This window comes from Lissotriton vulgaris, chromosome 2_1 (assembly GCF_964263255.1).
Source record: "Lissotriton vulgaris chromosome 2_1, aLisVul1.2, whole genome shotgun sequence".
NCBI classification, from domain to species: Eukaryota; Metazoa; Chordata; class Amphibia; order Caudata; family Salamandridae; genus Lissotriton; species Lissotriton vulgaris.
The window spans coordinates 511,092,898-511,107,700 of NC_141687.1; the positions used below are offsets into that span (position 1 = coordinate 511,092,898).

Genomic DNA, 14,803 nt, shown 5'->3' on the forward strand with positions numbered 1-14,803 from the left:
ACAGAGGGAGGGGAGAACCAGTCTGAAGCCGGGGGTCATTGGTAAATACCCCATCCAGAGTGTGCCCAGTTGAGTGGGTCGGGCTACCCAGTAACTGAGGCAGACCACAGAAAGCTAGGGAAACTAACAGATGGGCGGTGACGGAGTTGGAATTTTCCAAATGGAAATTAAAGTCCCCAAGAATGGTTAAATTGGGTCTATCGATGTAGGGTTCCAGGATCTTGAGAAGTCCATGACTAAAAGCAGACCTGGGGCCCGGGGGTCTGTAGATCAGGATCCCGGTAAAGGAGACCGTGGAGGAAGGGTTTAGGGTGAAATGCATAGCCTGGAGGGGATCAAGCTTAGAGGACAGGTGAAAGGTTCGGCATTTTATTGAGCTATGGTACAGTATCCCCAACCTCCCTCCCCTACGACCTACTCTGTCCATTCTAGCCAGGGCATAGCCTTCAGGGATAGCATTTATTAAGTCCGGCTCAGAAGAGTCTGTGGCCCAAGTTTCAGTAATAAAGACCCAGGAAGGTTTTTTCTCTAAGATGAATTCCTTAAAGGTGATATTATTTTTAACTAACGAGCGGGTATTAATGAGGAAACCAGTGTGGGTAGAGGTGGTGGTGTGGGGGGGGGGGGGGGGTCGACCTGGCCTCCTAGAGGAAGGCCGTTTATTGGCGGTGTCCGAGACGTGATGACAAGGCTGCAAAGGCTGTTTGGGGGCTCGTAGGGCACAGAGGGTATATAGGGGGTCACCTGAGGCAAGAGGGAGCAAGGGTGACAACCTCCCTGGCCCCTGGCGCTTCCTTGTCGCTGACTGGCCCAGACGGGCTGGACTCTGGCGTGACTCCGGCGCATCCGCTGACCGCGTCCGCGGAGGCATGGCCGTCTCCTTAAGTACAGTCCCTCTAGTGCAGAGTGTGATGCCTCCCAACCCATAATAACTGCTGCCGGAAGCCCGGGACCGAGGGACTCAGCACCTGACTCGGCTGAGTACCGCTCGGAATGCGGGGAAAGTGAGTGAGTAGGTGGGTTTAAAACTGCTAAAATAAAGCAGAGTGCAGGAAAGGATTTTCCAAGTGAATTAAAATAAAGGGGGAAACGCCGCGTTAAAATCCGCGAGAGAGCCCCAGCGTTAGCACATGTAATTCTGGCAATACACGCAATACAACACAACAGCAACCTCCCAGCTCAGGAGGAGAACAAAGAGCGAAATCTCCATGCACCACCACCACCACCAGTGCAGCACCAACTCAGAATGAACGCAGCACCAACAGAGCAGCAGCACCAACAGAGCAGCAGCACCAACAGAGCAGCAGCACAGCACATCAGCATAAGCAGAGTACGATTTCCGCACCAGCACCTCCGCATTAGTGCACTAGCACAACGCCACATCAGCGCAGGGCCACCTCAGAATGACTCAGCACCACTAGTTACCACCTCTGTCTGCCTTCGGAATCTGACATCTCTTGATGCTCCTCGTGTCCATCTGCCGATTATGTAATTCAGGTACTATTTCCCAACCTCCACCCTCCCGATGTTAATGTCCTCCCCGAAGAACATACGAAAAACAATATCATACAAGCATTAGAACAGGCAGGAATACATTGCCAGCACTGCAAGGACAAAAATACTAGAAGACATTTTTTATGTTACTTTGTTTTGGATAGGGTCACTCAGTTGTACATGTCTTCCAAGTTATATATGGTAACAAAAATACTTATAACACTATTATAACTTTTCAACATGCTGCTCTACAACATGGCTTAAAGACATTGACAAAGTCAATAACTCTGGCTAAACACTTATATGGTCCCAAAGGCGAGACCTATTGGCTTCTGCTAAAATAGAAACCTGCAAAATATATCTGACCGAATAAATTTGCTGTGATAAACGTTTCATTTTACTGTTCGTGCAGTTACCTTAAATGTTTGGCAACTAGGCTGCCAGCAAGAGGTATTAAAAAAACCCGCAGTTGAATTTTAGGTAGCCATAGTAGTACAAATCAGACCCTGACCCCCCCACACCCACCCCCCCAAAAAAAATCTGACCCTGACCCCACCTAACAAAAAAGTTGTAACGTGGCGTGGGATTAATTTTTACCCATAGGCAAAAAGATCTACAGAATTTGAGCACAAAAATACTATCTTTTGGTCTGCAGTGGTTTGTCTCTTAAATGAATAGTGAAGCACTGAAGTAAAACCGCAGATCATGTAATATGTCGAGCCATGGAGGACGATGCGCTCTAATAAACAGTCTTTGTGCACTGCTGCGTACTGTTTGATATTTTTGATAAAACCTTTTGTAGGACCACATTTGTTATCATTTCCATTCACCTGATAAGTTTAAAGATAGTTCCAGAAACTAGTTTTGCTGGCTTTTTTGTTTTTATTTAAATTGTCCTTAGCCATTTCTTCATTGTTTGGCATTTTTTTTACCTTTGTACTTTGACGACTGGTCCAATTACTTCATAATTTCTCTAAGCAAGCCAACAAACTGAGAATTGGTTACCCGTAGTGAAATCAGTTTACTTTCCAGTGTCCACTTACCAAAGTAGTACAACGCAGTCACAGCGAAACCTGTCCTTTTACCCAGTCCAACCTGCTTAATCAAATTCTTACATATAGCTGTGCATGATCTAAGGTCACATAAATGGCCTTAACATTAATTACCTTATAACCTTCTGGAAACATGGCATCCAGTTCTTCATCAGAAAGTGGGCGGTTTCTTTCATCAATTTCTCTCTCCCATCTCCAAGCCTGTAGCTGCTCGGGAGTCATGCTCATCATGTGGCCTGTGCATTTGGGAAGAGGACAAAACATGCAAATAAGTTTAAAACCGCTGAAGGGGCGATTATGGACTGATCTTAAGAGAAGAAAAAAGTCAAAATAGATGACTAAAAAACGACATCTTTCGTCAGGAGCAAAGTCAAACATTACCCTAGTTCCAAAGGTTAAACATGGTTTTGCATCCCAACTGGAAGACTAAATTAACTACAGACATTTAACTTTTTTTTTTACTATCAATCAAGAAAATATTCTTTGGTAATGTATCTAAATTACATGAAAAACAGTTGAGCCTCGCTAAAGCACATAGTAAGGATCAGTTTAACTAAAAAATGGAGGCAGGATATTTTTAAGACTATTGTATGAGAATATCTTGGTTTACAGCATTCTACTGACCTGGTGTAGGAGTTGCCATGTTCATGGCTGGAGTTCCAATTGGCGTTTTGCCTGGAGTCAAAACTGGAGTGCTGCCACCCATTTGGCTAGCTGGTGTTTCATCCCAACGAGATTTTCTTTTACTTGCACCAGGAGTTGGAGTTTCTCCAATAGATTCCCCTCCTCGATCTGTGCGTGGAGTCTCAGCCCAACCACTCCCATGTCCAGGTGTATCTAAAAAACGAAAATTAATTCTTTATCCTTTAAAAACATTTTACTGTTTTTCATTTTTACAGAAGCCTACAACCAAAAATCCCATGAGTAAAAGAGGTAAACAATACATGCACTAAATAAGGAAATGGCAATCTGGCAGGTTAGGTAGCAATTAATCAAAGAGCATCAAGAATGGGAAACTAAGGAAGACCGTAATGACAGCCACAACAAGAAATTAAGCCATCATATTGCACTTTATGGTATGTACTGTAGACATGAGGAAGATTTTGATTTTAGTTTGCCTACAAGAAAAAACAGCCAAAGAAACAGAATGCTAGTTAACGTCATACATATACTAATTTCTAGGCACCTAAATCTGCTTTGTTTCTAGTAAAGGGACTCCTCTACAAATCCAGTAGAAGAAATTAGAGTGATGGTTCTCACATTGATTTTATGCCCTTTCCCGCACAAGTGTGTCACATGTGCAATCCAGTCTGTTTAAGTAGTACACAGAGATAGTTTCACTAACAGTCAGTGCCTGAAACCATTTGGTAATGTGTGATCAGTCAGAGGACCAGATCCATAAAGCAATACCATTATTTCAATTTAAAATTTTAGTTTAGATAAAGGGTACAGATCATAACACTCCCATTTCCATTTTGATAAATAATCTTTCCTGCCCCTTCAACACTTTTATCCCCATAGCAAAAATGTGACAGAGACTCTGCCACTTGGTTACAAAGTTAACGTCCCATGCATTTATCTCTCCTCCTTCAACCCCAGTGGCATAAGGAGTCAGACCACCGATACTCTTACCTAGTGTGATGTCTGGCTGCACTGAACAGAGGAAGTCACACAGATCCCAAAAATGTTTTCAGTGATCTCTAGCCTTCATGGGTGAGGAGATATTGTGGGTGAAGCCACAGGAATGTCTAAACCTATCCTGACCGGTCCCGATTCATAACATATGAAGGGAAGGCATGCTGCCACACCAGAAAAACTTGGATTGCAACCAGTAAATACTGGGGGTGGGGGATGATTTAAAATAAAACACGTGGGATTCGATAGCCCAATAATTCAATGAGTCCCCTTGATGAGCATACCTGCCAGGTCTGTATATAACAGCTAATGTAAACATGTTGCAGTTTGCCAAGTAGTAATGTGCGGATTGAAAAGCTTTACATAATCATAAATTACACTACGGATCAACATAATATCTAAACAGAAATCAGGGAAGAGGAAACTAGTTTGCAGCTTTAGCTTTCAAGATTAGCTCCCTCCTTCTCCCTTCCCCCTACACCCTTCCCTCTTACCCATAACCGACTGGATCCTGAACACCCTTCAGGACATTTACCCTGTGAACTTTCCCTCGACCGGGGAGACCTTGCTACCTGACCGATGCCCAGTGGAGCTACCCCGATAGCTATAGGGGAGATGGGCTTTGGAAACCCTCCTTGGCCGTCACCTACCGTGCCGGACATTGGGCAGACCTTCCTTTGTCTCTCCTGCCGTTATCTCCCTCCTTCCCCCCTACACCCTTACCCCTATCCACCCTATTTATCCTTCCTCCATACTCCTTAAATGTATTTCGTATAACCAATGTAAACTGCAACTGTTTTTAACTGTGTAATAATGTGATTCCTAATGTAAAGCGCTCAGATACCCACGGGTCTAGCCAGCGCTATATAAAACTCTTTAAATAAAAATAAATAAAAGTAGCACCGACATTCCTAAGGTTCTAAAAAATATATATTAGCTCCTCCATTAAACAGGTCCTTACTGGATTGGTTTGTTTGGTAGCAATGACGCATTCTTTTGGTTTATAATAAACACTGTCAGTTTCCACTCCTTAGTATTCAATGACCGCAAATTAATCAAACACGGTATAAAAACGTACATTTTTAAAATGGTATAGAACATTGATCATGTTTCCACTTTTCCAAGTGTGGAAGACTAAATTAGAGCAGTAAGACTCAAATTGGGCAGTTAATAGTTTAAAACCTTTGCACTGCAAGAATGAAAACTGGAGTATGTGCAACAAAACTGATGTAGACACATACCTCTTTCTGTTTTAGGAGTTTCATCCCAGCGGTTTTTCCGTGCACTAGAAGAAGCTCCACCATGACCAGGTGTAGCATGTCCAGGTGTGTCACCACGCCCAGGTGTTACAGCGCCTGCGGGTGTATGGCTGGGTGTTGGATCCCAAATTTTGGAGCCAGGTGTTGCCCCAGGAGTTTCACTACCCTTTGCACGACCAGGAGTCTCATCCCACCGCAGGGAAGAAGGTGTATGGCCAGGAGTCTAAAAAAAAAAAAAAAGAAAAACACAAACAAAAACAATTAGATTTGTCCTTTGCTACTTTTAACTTTCCTAACTTTGTTTTACACAAGCTGCTTTGGATCACTCAGGGGACCCAAGTAAATATTACTTCATTTCGACTCATGAAATTATTAAAAACGTGCTCCTTAAAGTGAAATGCTCCTTAAGTGTACCACAAAGCATTGAAGACAATTCCACTAAAAGTGCTCTAGGATACAAATCAACATGAACTGTAGGACAATACTGCTTCCAAATAACAAGCAGCATCCAATGTGTTTTCCAGTTTGCTTTAAAACAGAGACCCAAAATCACCATTGCTACCCAGTATGAAGTTATTTTAAAAAGGTGGCATATAAACATAAAAGGTTTGAGCCCGTTCCCATCTTCAGATTGAAACTGTATAGAATGTACATTCCACTTCTAACTTACCCTTTACCTGTTGAGTTAACTGTGTTTAATTTACTCCTGTAATGTGTGAAGCGGACTGACTTTATAGCCCCTTCACTTCTTTAGCTTCCTAGAGTGCCTAGAAAGTAGAGTGCCTAGAAAGTAAAGTGCCCAAAGGTGCCAACTGGTACTGATGTTCCAGATACATGAGGTAATCTGCAATTGTGCATTATCATTGCTGAATTACAACAACAAAAAACACACAAAAAACACGTTCTACTCCAGTACAGCTAAGCCTCTCTATGTGCCACAAATCGCCATTCTAAGAAAAACGTAGTTCCTATAGTTTGACTCCAACCAATTAGACTACCTTTGTGGATTCTAATCAGCCAGACTTCTACTTCATGTTGTAAATGAAAACAGATTAAATATGCATTACCATAACTGCAGAGGAGGTTTTAAAGTTTTAGATAAGCAGTTAGTGGCCCTTCAGTGCAAGGACTGGTTAAATCAGCTGTACTTACAGAAGACTCAACTAGAATAGAGAGGGTGTTTATTTATTTAGAGAAAGTACCATGCAGAAGGCCAACAGCATAGTCCCAGCCTCAGACTGCAGTAAGGGGGCAAGCCGGCCCTGACTGAGAGGACGACCATCACATCCAGAGCTTTGCCAGGAGGAGGACTGCATGGATTTAACCACTAGCCACATAACCCTTCCAGACCATCTTATCAAAAAAAACAAGAAACACTAGAGATTAAGGGGCTGCTTAAACACTTTCCAAGTCACAATCACCAGAATGACATGGCAGTCCAAGGAACCCTTATTTGTGCCTCACCAGCCTTAGATGGAGACACATTTTCCTCCCCACACCAATTATTGGAGTTGGGGCACGCTGGCTGCGACGACTGACCTTGCTTCTAGACGCATTTGAACCCTCTAATGCCCTAAGTTACGAAGACGAGCCATATTTAGGTGATTGGTGTTAATCCTAGTTTACAGGTACTTCTAGTTTCAGTTCACATGGCACTCAAGTTAGCTACCCAATAGGTGACACCATTAGAGTGGCCATTGTATCCACTGCCTAATTAATTGCTAAACATGAACCTGTATAGTACCATTGCTCTAGGTTGGACGGTGCATTTCTGGACTTTATTGGAACAGTTTTGCTGTACACTCCGCTAAAAGGTCTCTAAAAGACAGATTTGCCCAATTCTGCCCCATGTGCCATTCAAACACTAGAAGGCTACATATCCACAATATACATGTCCGAAATTACACTGGGGGTTTGGCAGCCTGGCACCTTTGTCTTTAACTTGTAGTAAAAAACATAAAAGCTATATTAAGACCCTATATGCTTTTTAGGTTCTCTGAGAACACCGGGATACTGTCCTGCAAGATAACTTTGGCGATATGGCTCAATACAACACATATATAGCACTTGAATGGTATTACTAGATTTAGATTGAGGCAAAATTAAGATACACGCACCTCCTTAATTTTGAGAGGCTTTATTTTACCTACCATAAAGCCTTACTTTCCATAAGAGTAATTAGATTTAATTAACCTTCAGTATTTAAGTTAATGAACAACTTACTGTCCTACTCTAAATAAATTTCTTCCGCCGCCTTAACCAAGAACTGACTATAACATGTCACTGCCCCTGTAAAGTCAAGAGCCCAAGGACAGTAGCTTGTATAAGAGAACAAAGGTTACCCTTAAATTTAGTGAACCTGTGGTAATGTGATATGTTTATATAAATAGCGATTCCCAGGGAAATAACTCTTTAGTAGTTTCACCAGCCGAGAAACACGAGTTGCATATACAACTTTTTACAGGCACTTAATGCACACAGGGTCATGGATACATTTCCCCTGCAAACAAATGCATTTTATTATTTAAAATATAAGTCCTAGCCTGATTATTTTTAATATAAAAGGAGTCTATTTACGTGTGGTTGTTTACGTTTCAACCTCCGTTATTCTGAGGTCATCTTCAGGACTGAGCAAGAGTGCTACTCTTGTTCTTGTTGATTACAGTATATAATTAAGGATAGTTTAAGCAATAAAATAGTGTTTGCTATGGAAATGTGGATCCTTGACCCTATGTGCATTAAGTGCCTGTTAAATGTTGTGTATGCAACTTATGATTCCCGGCCAGTGAAGCTACTTAAGAGATTTGTTTCCCTGTGAACCACTGTTTATATAAACAAGGACAGTAGATTGGTTATTTAACTTTGTGGCTCTCCAGACACTGGTAAAAAACTAAATCCACAAGGTACATTCGCTATTTTACCAAGTACAGAACCCAAATTTAAGACAAGCAAACACCTAATCAGAATAGGTGAGCAGCCACTACTCCCAGCAATGTTAATTTTAGCTATTTAGGTTTTAAAAAGAAGTACTCCAACTAAAAACAGAGAGTGATTACCACAAATCATGAAATACTGTGTACTGAACACAGTTAAATGTTAAATAGTTGGTCATTAACTGTTCTTTATGACGACAGTTAGTGTATTCACAGTCTTGACAGATTACCTGAAATACAAGCCACAATACACTTGCTTTACTTGCATCCCACTCGCTCTAGCAAAGATCAAAACACACATGTTCCGTGAGATAAAGTCCCAAAGTAATTAAACAAGAAAAAGTGATTTTTTAATGCTGAAGTGGATGTAACTGAAGGCAATGTTAGATAGTGAAGGATGAGAACAGGCAGCAAGGGTCAGACAGCAATTCCATGATTATGTCAATATTGTCAAATAATCTAATAGTTCCTGTAGTGGGAGGTGAAGGGTGGTTGAATGGTGGTGGCAATGGATAAGAGAATATCAAAGTGTTAAGGGCTAAATATCCCCATACTCTAGACACACTGGATATAAATTACACAGAAAAAGTGTGAGCAATAGCTATTTGTGTTGATAATCTGGTACTTCAGAAGGCCTGAGGGTAGTTTAGATGAAATGAAGCCAACAATAAGACTCTGAAAGTTGGTTTAACAAAGGGTGGGTCAGCGACCCACATGAGGTTATTCAAATGAGGATTCACGATGTGGTCGTGGCTGCACCAGTGACAGAGGGATGGTTAGGTTTGTGGTGGATGCAGAAAGAGTAGTTAACAAGTATTCTCTGACTATAAAAAAAAGACTTGCAACATGAAAGAAGCAGCACTTATAATTTCATCACAAAGGACTGGGTTTTATAGTACCACAAGGATAAATTCTTTTCCATCAAAAGTTGGTTATGTTTTGAATTGAAGCTTGCAAGAGACCTGAATTTAAACATATGCTTTGCCAGGTCAGGACTTTAATTCTTCATCTACAATACTTTAGAGGAGTGGAATGCAGGTAGTATTACGTAACTATGAAAACACTAATTATTCTTTCACATTAAATAAAATAAGGTAGGGGGGAGGAGCTTCGCGCGTGACCAAGATGGCCGCGTGAGCACAGGGCTCCAGAGACACTCGTAGCCTCCCGCATATATCCTCTTTATCCGGTCTCCTATTGATGTCTTCGTTAAGATGAACCACGGGAGAGGCAAGAACTGTAATCAGAACCCAGATCGGACCCCGGGGGCCGGAGTTATGGCGCTTGGAAGATTGCGGCCTACACCTCCGTGATGCCCGGCTGTGGAGTTGGCATGGTGCCAGAGGTGCAATTGAACAACATCGGCCTGAGGTGGAGGGGACGACCGGTCCGGTTCACTTTTGCCTATTAGAGAGATCCAGGACTGGGAGCGCCTCTATCTCGCCGAGGGCAACTGTTTGGCTTGGCACTCTAGTGTATATATTTCATTGATTGACCTGTTCTGGAAGGACGCTTGAGCCGTGTTCTCCAGCTGACTCTGGACTGCCGCTTGAGGGGCCTTTGACGCCTCCATTTTTCCACATAGTGTGACTGTTCCAAGTCGACCGGAATAGATTGCTGCCAAGCATAGCCTACCATCCTTCAGCTGCCTTGTTTGCGCTTTGTCCCCCCCACTCCAGTTCGTACCGGACCGTACCTACTACCTCCCGCAATGACGGGGAAACCGGAGGGGGTCAAACAGAAGTCTAAGACCACTCGGCGGGGTGGCTATACCCAAACTAACATCATGGATCACTATGCCCAGGCTAAGGGGTCTCCCAGTGGAACGGGTAGGTCGCTGGAGGAAACGAGAGATCCACTGACTTCAGCAGCCGAGCCGACCCTACAAGATGAACAAGTTACTTACCTTCGGTAACGATATATCTGTAAGAAACATTAGTTAGTGTTAGATTCCTTACCTTAGAATATCCCCAGGCGTCAGTCTGGATCCGGAAACTTTTGCGTAGCAGTACCCCTGCGCGTCGGTAGGCGTCGTCTGCAGGCGTCCCCTGCGGCTCCGCGTCCGTCGTCGGCGTCGTGCGCCGTGATGACGTCGCTGGAGTACATAGACGCCGCCTCCGCGCGCTGACGTCAGTTCTTTGCACACAGCTTTTCCGCGCCAGGAGACGCAGAGCCATGAGAGAACCAACACTGGTGCCATGTACAAACTAGGGCCCTGAAAGGGATGACCTTAACCCTAGGTATCAGTTCGCAGAACGGGGAGGATGGGTGGGTTCGGTAAGGAATCTAACACTAACTAATGTTTCTTACAGATATATCGTTACCGAAGGTAAGTAACTTGTTCATCTGAAAGAAACACGTTAGTGTTAGATTCCTTACCTTAGAATACATACCCCAGCAATACCAACCCCGGTGGTGGGTCTGCGAACCAATACAAAACTACACCAGAAAGTCCTGGAGGACAGAACGGCCAAAGAAGCCATCCCTCCGGACTTGACTGTCCAGGCAGTAGTGCCTCGCAAAGGTGTGCAGCGAGGCCCACGTAGCCGCCTGGCAAATGTCCTGCAAGGGGACTCCCCGGCCCAGGGCAGTAGTAGCCGCCGTGGCCCGAGTGGAATGGGCCCTCAGCCCAACAGGAGGCTCCCTCCGAGCCAAAGAGTAGCACGCTTTGATGCAGAGGACGACCCATCGAGAGATGGTACGTTTACAAACCGCCCGTCCCTTCTTCGCACCCACGTAGCCAACAAACAGTTGGTCATCCACCCGGAACTGGCGTGTGCGATCCATGTAAAATGAAAGCGCACGTTTTGGGTCCAGACGATGGAGCCGCTCTTCATCCTTTGAAGGATGCGGAGGCGGGAAGAAGGAAGGGAGGGTGATGGACTGCCCGATGTGAAAGGCCGAAACAACCTTGGGCAGGAAAGAAGGTCTAGTCCTCAGAACCACCTTGTCAGGATGAATGGACAGGAAAGGAGGTTGGACAGAAAGAGCCTGGAGCTCACTCACCCTCCTGGCAGAGGTGATGGCAACCAGGAAAGCCGTCTTTAAAGTCAGGAGACGGAGAGGGCAAGAATGAAGGGGCTCAAAGGGAGCGCACATCAGGAAAGTTAGAACCAGGTTCAAATCCCACTGAGGCATCACAAACGGAACAGGTGGAAACATGTGAGTGATGCCTTTCAAGAATCGAGTTACAATCGGGGATTTGAACAAAGAAGGCTGATCAGGAAGCCTCAAAAAGGCTGAAAGGGCAGAAAGGTAGCCCTTGATAGTGCCCAGAGCAGAGCCCTGCTGGGCAAGAGAAAGAAGAAACAGAAGAACCTCCGAAAGAGGGGCAGAAAGAGGATCCACAGCCTTTGCTGTGCACCATGCCACAAATCTGTTCCACCGACAGGCGTATACCGACTTAGTGGAGGGACGCCTGGCTGCCAGAATAACATCACAGACTTCAGGAGGCAAGTCAAATGGCCTCAACTGCCGCCGCTCAATCTCCAAGCATGGAGGTGGAGACTGGACAGGTTCGGGTGGAGGACCGTCCCCTGCTGCTGCGACAGAAGGTCCTCCTGAAGGGGCAGGCGGATCGGGGGACCGACTGACATGCTGAGTAGCTCGGGATACCAGTACCTTCGAGCCCAGTCCGGAGCCACAAGGATAACTTGGGCCCGGTCGCGCCTGATCTTCTTCAGCACTCTGGGCAGAAGTGGTATAGGCGGAAAGGCGTATAACAGACCGCAACTCCACTCGCGCCGAAAGGCGTCGCCGTGCGAGTGCCGTCTTGGAAACTCCAACGCGCAGAACTGATGACATTGCGCGTTCTCTTCTGTGGCGAATAGATCTAACCAAGGCTCTCCCCACTGCAGAAAGATGCCTTGCGCCACGCCCGAGTTCAGACGCCATTCGTGATCCATCGAGCACCGACGGCTGAGTTCGTCCGCCCTGGCGTTCAGAGAACCTGCCAGGTGTTGAACCGTCAGAGTCACGCCCTGACGTTCCAGCCATTGCCAGAGGCGCAGAGCCTCCTGGCAAAGGGTCCACGACCCCACACCGCCCTGTTTGTTGCAGTACCACATGGCGGTGGTGTTGTCGGTGAACACCTGCACTACACTCCCGTTGACAAAGGGGAGGAATGCCTTCAGTGCCAGACGAATCGCCCGTAGCTCCAACAGATTGATATGGAGCCGGGACTCCGCCGGAGACCAGATGCCTCTGATCTCTGCCTCTCCCAAGTGGCCACCCCAGCCCTGGAGGGACGCGTCCGTCACGACAACGTGCTCCGGTTGGGGAAGGGAGAGGGACTTGCCCCTGACCCAATCGCGGTCCGTAAGCCACCACTGCAGTTGTCTCGCAGTGCCCTCCGAGATCAAGACGTGGTCGGACAAGTTGCCCTGATGCTGGGCCCACTGAAACTTCAGGTCCCACTGCAGAGCCCGCATCCGCCACCTGGCGTGATGCACCAGAAGGATGCAGGAAGCCATCAGTCCCAGCAGCCGCAGCGTCAACCTGACCGAGACTCGGGATAGCGGCTGAAAGATGGGAATCAAAGCCTGAATATCCCGAACCCGCCGTTCCGGAGGATAAACCCGAAACTGCGCCGAGTCCAGAACCGCTCCGATGAAAAGGAGCTTTTGAGAGGGACACAGGTGTGATTTCGGCACGTTGATGGAGAACCCCAGGCCGTGCAAGAGGTCTGCCGTCATCTGAAGGTGGTGGACGACTGTCTGGGGCGAGCCCGCCTTCAACAACCAGTCGTCTAGGTAGGGGAAGACTGAAACCCCTAACCTGCGCAGATGGGCTGCGACCACCGCCATCACCTTTGTGAACACCCGTGGGGCGCTGGTAAGGCCGAAGGGGAGCACGATAAACTGAAAGTGCTCCTGGCCTACCGTGAACCGCAGGTAACGCCGGTGGGCCGGCAGGACGGGGATGTGAAAATAGGCGTCCTGCAAGTCCAACGCTACCATCCAGTCTTGCGGGTCTAGAGCAGCCAAGACCTGAGCTAACGTCAACATCTTGAACTTCTCCTTCCGGAGGAAGCCGTTGACGTTCCTTAGATCCAAGATAGGACGTAGGCCCCCCTTGTCCTTCTTGGGCACCAGAAAGTAGTGGGAATAACAACCACGCCCTACTTCTGGCCCAGGAACGCGCTCGATGGCCCCCTTGGCCAAGAGGGCCGTAACTTCCTCCTGCAGAAGTGTCAAGTGGTCCCCCGACACACGGTGGTTCTGCGGTGGCATGGCTGGAGGAGAGGTCTCGAAGGGGAGGGAGTAGCCCCTTCGGACAATTTGCAGCACCCACCTGTCCGAAGTGATCGTGCGCCAGTGAGCGTGGTGATGGCGAACCCTGCCACCCACTGGCGTCACATGGGGCCGAAAGCACGGACTAGGAGGATTTTGGGGTAGATGCTGCGGGGGAAGGTGTGGTCTGACCCCGCCGTTGTCCCCGACCGCCACCACGGCGGTTTCCACGGCCGCCACCGCGTTGGAAGGATTGTTGCGGCGCGTGGCTGGCAGCACGTGTGGGGGCGCCCCTTCCTTGGCCACGAAAGGGACGAAACGAACCCGGTTGCTGACGCTGGGTCGAGAGACCCAAGGACTTGGCCGTGACCCTGGAGTCCTTGAAGCGTTCCAGCGCGTGGTCCGCTTTGTCACCGAACAGGTGACAGCCATCAAACGGCATGTCCATCAGGGTATTTTGGACATCAGCCGAAAAATTGGCGGATCTCAGCCAGGCGTGACGGCGAATCGCCACCGTCGTAGACATAGCCCTGCCCAGCGAGTCGGTCGTATCAAGACCACACCGAATGGAATATTTCGCTGCATCCCGGCCCTCAGCTACAGCTTGACCGAGCTTTGCCCGCACCTCCATGGGGCATTCTGGCAGCAGCTCCGCGACCGTATCCCACACAGAGTGGGTGTAGCGGCCCAAGAGGCAGGCGGTGTTGCAAGACCGCAGGCCCAAACTAATGGACGAGAAGACCTTTTTGCCAAACTGGTCATACCTCTTGGATTCCCGGTCGGGCGGGGCCGACGGGAATGCGGACTGGGAGGTCGAGGCCTGGATCACCAGACTCTCAGGAGTGGGGTGGGTAGACAGGTACTTGGGGTCGTCCGGACAAGGACGGTGGCGCCTGGCCACGTTCCGATCAACAGGCGCACCTGAAGCGGGCCTGGACCACGTGCCCAACAGAACGTCAGACAAGGCTTCATTAAACGGCAGCAGAGGCTCCAAAGGGCATGACTGCGGTTTGAAGACCTCGGTGAGGATGTTAGGCCTCACGGCCGCGACGGGGAGCTCAAGGTTTAAGGCCTTGGCAGCCCTCATCAGCACCACAGAATAGGCAGCTCCCTCCACCGATGCCACGGTTGGAGGAGAGATCAAACCAGGGTTAGGGGAGTCGTCCAAACCACTGGCATCCCCCAAGTCACCTGTCCAG

At 47.4% G+C, this 14,803-nt stretch overlaps 1 protein-coding gene across 1 annotated transcript in view; it reads right to left on the reverse strand.

Annotated features, from left to right (window-relative positions):
- SF3B1 (splicing factor 3b subunit 1) overlaps positions 1 to 14,803 on the reverse strand; it is a 322,360-nt gene that overhangs the window by 236,129 nt on the left and 71,428 nt on the right. The window contains exons 7-9 of the mRNA XM_086955420.1: positions 5,423 to 5,663; positions 3,171 to 3,383; positions 2,661 to 2,782 (exon numbers count right to left, since the gene is read on the reverse strand). Of these exons, the coding sequence (XP_086811546.1) occupies positions 2,661 to 2,782; positions 3,171 to 3,383; positions 5,423 to 5,663 (576 nt within the window). The remainder of the gene's footprint in view (positions 1 to 2,660; positions 2,783 to 3,170; positions 3,384 to 5,422; positions 5,664 to 14,803) is intronic.